Here is a 4,387-nt window from a genome sequence, read left to right as displayed (position 1 = left end):
AACATTGACAAAAGTACTCGGTGCTCACAAAATTTCATCACGAGATAACATTTGTGGAAGTCGTAGCAAAAAACGAAATTGATGCTTCAAAAATGTTATTTTTGAAAACATTTTGGAGTGCTGATTTTGTTTTTTTACCACGACTTCTACGAATGTCATGTCACGATGAAATTTTGCAAGCACCTAGAACTTTTGTCGATGTTTGCACCAAAAAAATTCGGAACTTTTTGAAACGTTTTCCTTTTTTCTTTTTTGAATTTTACTGTCCATCCTTTTTGCCTCTTACCACATGCATACAGTATGCCTAAAGATGGAGTTTTTTGCTTAACCGAGTGGAAGGAAGAGTAGAGCACATTCCAGAGAACATCAAAGGAGGCCAATAACCGAGACTGACTTTATTTGGCACTGCCCGAAATACGCTTTTCTGTGGTATACAAAGCAGGCCCCAATCATATTGCCTTTACTCCAATATTGCATTAGCATAGCCAACTTTTACCTCCATTATTACTTCGCCGTTCCCTTTTGCTTTCCCGTTTGGACACCATAGTCGCCTGGCTTCTTCTCTTCTCTTCTCCTCTCCTCCCGGTGCGCTCGTTTGTGATTGGTTGCTGTTAGTCGGAATCAATGGTTACTCCCACTCCATACCATCTCCTGTCTCCAAGAACCATCGTCACCAAGATCATCAGCATGAAGCAGCAGGAGCCGGAGCCGCCCAAGATCATCCTGCAGCCCCGGCACCGGACCAGCCCGGCGATGTGGTGCGCCGCCATCGTCTGCTTCGCCTTCAGCGTCCTCCTCATCCTCGTCGGCCTGGTGATCCTCATCGTCTTCCTGACGGTGAAGCCAAGGACGCCGTCCTTCGACGTCGCCCACGCCGCCCTCAACAGCGTCTACATCGGCTCGCCCCCGCCCTACTTCAACGGCGACATGACGCTGACGGCCAACATCTCCAACCCCAACCACAAGATCGGCGTCGTGATCCACTCTGGGGCCATCGAGCTCTTCTTCCGGGGCAGGCTGGTGTCGGCGCAGGCGCTGCCGTCGTTTGCGCAGCGGCGGGGGCAGTTCACAGTCCTCAACGTCCACATGCTGTCCAGTCAGGTGGTGCTACCGCCGGAGGTGGCCGTGGAGCTGCTGAACCAGATGAAGAGCAACAAGATCCTCTACACCATCAGAGGGACCTTCAAGGTCCGGGAAAGGTTCTGGTCTTGGCACTACACCTACCGGATGACTGCCATTTGTGACCTGGAGCTCACCGCGCCTCCCTCTGGATTTCTCGTAGATAGGAGATGCACAACATCAACTTGATTGGTATCTGGATGCTCTTTTGATCTTTTTTTCTTGTATCAAACTTTAGAGATGTATAGCAGTACGAAACTATTTTGGATGTATTTTTTTATGTGAAGTAAAACCCAAGTAAACCATTCACAGCAATCTAAAAATTATCACACGATTCCTCTGTTTATGTCTGAAAATCAAACAAACAAGGGCCTGGAAACATCTACTGGTTACCAAATTTAGGTAGCTTAATAACTGAAGAAGAAAATCATTGGACACATTTATCTGTACCTCCATTCCCTTATACAACCTGTAGCAAAATGACATTAAGAAAAAAGACCAATTTCTGGAACAGTTAGGGTAGCAAAAACAACCTGTGAAAGCGATGCCTGCCCCTGGTTTCTGAAACCAATTTCTATCACAACTCCTTTTCTCATGACTACACTAGAAACAGGAACAAAACAAATACTCTGCAAAACATAAGATTGAATGCACTCCCTTAGCAATTCATTGTACCAGAAATGTAGTTATTCAGAAGGACCCCTCCAAGATCACATTTATTATAGTCCATTAGTCCTTGTCTAAGCACAACTCATTCCAGCTCTGTCTTAGCAGACGAGAAGATTATACTCTCATAAAAACATGAGAAGTTATTGAACCTCAATAAACAATCTCAAGCTTAAGCTACTATTGTTGGTTTGATCTGACGGCTCAACAGGCCATTAGATCTGATAGCCTAACAGGAAAAAAAAAGGGACAAAGATTAACATTAAGAAAAAAGACCCAAGCACCAACGTGCATATGCCTCGATCTAACTAACGGGCCCTGATCGGGGGCGCCCAAAACCAACTCAGGTTTGGGTCCCTGTCGCCAGCGCTACATATAAGGGAAGGGGAGCTTCGGCCTCGTGCGCATGACAAGTTCGCGTACGATCTCTAGCTCCCCAAAATTCCATCACCCTAATCCGATCTGGGGGAATGCTGTAGCGTCAGGAAGACCTAACCCAGCTGCCGCTGCCCTCTCCGGGCAGTGCCGGTGGCGTCCTGAGGGGATCAGGCAGTGCCGGTGGCGTCCTGAGGGGATCAGGACGTCCAGGAGATAGACTACGACCTCTACATCGTCCATCAATCTCGCCTGCAACGAGCAGGCGATCATGTCGACTTCTGTGACATGTAAAGGATCTCTAAACCCCTCTCTGTTCATGTTATATTGGGTGATCTAGATGCAATCAAATTATGTGTATGACATCCTAGTGATGCATTAGTTCCAACAAATATACCTTGCACCCTGTAGTGCTTCCAAGTGCCAGACCAAATAGTTAGCACACTATTCATACGTAGGATCGAAGAAACAGCTTCGACCTTCCAGCCTGCTTGATTCATGGCATCCTGAGTGATTTTGCTATTCCAGTTGATTTTTCATCTTTCTGTTAGCACTTTGGTATCAGCAGTTTTTTTAATAACTCTTTGGTATCAGCATGTTGGTTCCCACAGTATATGTATTGGCTGTGATTTTGCTATTCGGTTTTTCTTTCATCGTTCTGTCAGAGAATTTGTATCAGCTGGTTTGTTCCAAGTATGTGTTGGCCGTACTTTTATGGTTTGTAATTCTGTACGCATCGTGGATGGGGAGCTAGCACTTCTTTTGTGGGTGCATCAGCTTGATACGCTTGCAAAGATTCAGTAAGAGGCCTCCATTTCAAAGAAAGAACTGTCTGATTGATCAATATGCCACAAAATGAAGGGCACAGAACATGAATATATAGAAGATTAATCATGGATGCAGAAGCCAGGAGTTAGAACTTCTTTGTTGGGCACATCAGCTTGATATGTTTGCAAAGATTCAATAGAAGAATTCCATTTCACAAAAGAACTGCCTGATCAATCAGTATGCCGCAAAATGGAAGGCGCAAAACATGAAATAGATCACAGGTATTTAGGAACATGAAACTTTTATTGATCTCAAGTGTTTTACTCTAAACTTCCTGATGAAACAGTACACCACTCATACACGGACCCATCGAAATCGAGTCCTGAAATTGTTGGTCCATCTAAAACAGGAACAGCACTAGAAAATACTACCAGCCCCTTGGTATCTTCCAGCAACAAGAGCATGAATAATCCATCCACGAACTAGCTGAATTTTGAAGGGGCCGTTGTGACTTGTGAGAGAGCTCGGTGGGGATCCTAGAACGCACCTCGCAGGCGCAGGCTCGGCTCGGCGGTGGACTGCGGCAGCAGGAGGTCGTTGCAGTCGAAGCCGCAGCCGCAGGTGGGGCTCTCGAGGAAGTTGTCGAGGCCGAAGTCGGCGGAGGCGATGCCGACGGAGAAGCCGAGCTGGTCGCCGCTGCGGGTGACCTCGACGATGTTGAGCCAGAAGAAGAGGACCTTGACGGTGACGCCCTGGAGGTTGGTGAGGCGGTCGACGGAGATGCGGCCGCTGATGTCGGGCTTGTACCGGAGCGAGTAGGAGCCCTGGATGGAGAACTCGCAGGTGGAGGAGGAGTTGATGTGCGCCGTGAAGTCGCCGGTGGCGTTGTCGAGGGTGTAGGAGACGACCCCCTTGGGGATGATGCCCGGGGGGAAGTCGAAGGCCGCGAGCGCCTCGTAGGCCGTCGGCTTCGCGGCGGCGGGGCCGGCCACGGCGAGCAGGAGGAGCAGGGGAAGCATCGCGGATTTCATTCTCCTTTTTTTCCTTGGTCTTGAGCGGTGGCTTCGGGGGTAGCTTGCTTGAGGTCGTTGGGAGGAGATCTGGAGATGCGCCGGTGTTAAAAGACAGCGGGTCCACATGCTAGCTAATCTGACAGTGCACCTTGCTTAACAGCATCTCTAGCAGACCCCGCATAAGTGGTCAAACCCACATAATTTTTGCGTTTTACAATTTTAGGCAAAAAAATGTGCAGAATAGAAACAGTAAAAGTAGTCCAACCTGTAAAAATTTTAAGGGCCACCACAAATGCACACCTGAAACCCTTATCTTTGGAGGTTGGAAGGCCGAATATAGGGGGCCCCGTATACCGGTCAAACCTCGTCGGAGCAAACACGCCGCCGCGGAGTTTACCGGAATCCGCCCTAAACTCGCCGGAATTCATCACCGTACATCGGAAAAG

General features: G+C 48.2%; 2 protein-coding genes across 2 annotated transcripts; one reads left to right on the top strand and one right to left on the bottom strand.

The window, feature by feature from the left end:
* Window positions 1-311: 311 nt before the first annotated feature.
* On the top strand, window positions 312-1,488 carry LOC123181770 (NDR1/HIN1-like protein 26). Its single transcript, XM_044594105.1, has one exon. The coding sequence runs from the start codon at window positions 625-627 to the stop codon at window positions 1,306-1,308; it is 684 nt and encodes a 227-aa protein (XP_044450040.1). The 5' UTR covers window positions 312-624; the 3' UTR covers window positions 1,309-1,488.
* Window positions 1,489-3,212: 1,724 nt separating this feature from the next.
* Window positions 3,213-4,034, bottom strand: LOC123181771 (uncharacterized). The gene has a single exon (XM_044594106.1). The coding sequence runs from the start codon at window positions 3,957-3,959 to the stop codon at window positions 3,465-3,467; it is 495 nt and encodes a 164-aa protein (XP_044450041.1). The 5' UTR covers window positions 3,960-4,034; the 3' UTR covers window positions 3,213-3,464.
* Window positions 4,035-4,387: the final 353 nt, after the last annotated feature.

This window comes from Triticum aestivum, chromosome 1D (assembly GCF_018294505.1).
Source record: "Triticum aestivum cultivar Chinese Spring chromosome 1D, IWGSC CS RefSeq v2.1, whole genome shotgun sequence".
Taxonomy (NCBI): domain Eukaryota; kingdom Viridiplantae; phylum Streptophyta; class Magnoliopsida; order Poales; family Poaceae; genus Triticum; species Triticum aestivum.
Note: the sequence above shows the minus strand (reverse complement) of the source record. Positions and strands in the feature narration are given on the sequence as shown.

What these genes read in the sequence shown, in the direction of transcription:
- LOC123181770 (XM_044594105.1), top strand. Translation starts at nt 625, where the DNA reads ATGGTTACTCCCACTCCATACCATCTCCTGTCTCCAAGAACCATCGTC.
- LOC123181771 (XM_044594106.1), bottom strand. Translation starts at nt 3,959, where the DNA reads ATGAAATCCGCGATGCTTCCCCTGCTCCTCCTGCTCGCCGTGGCCGGC.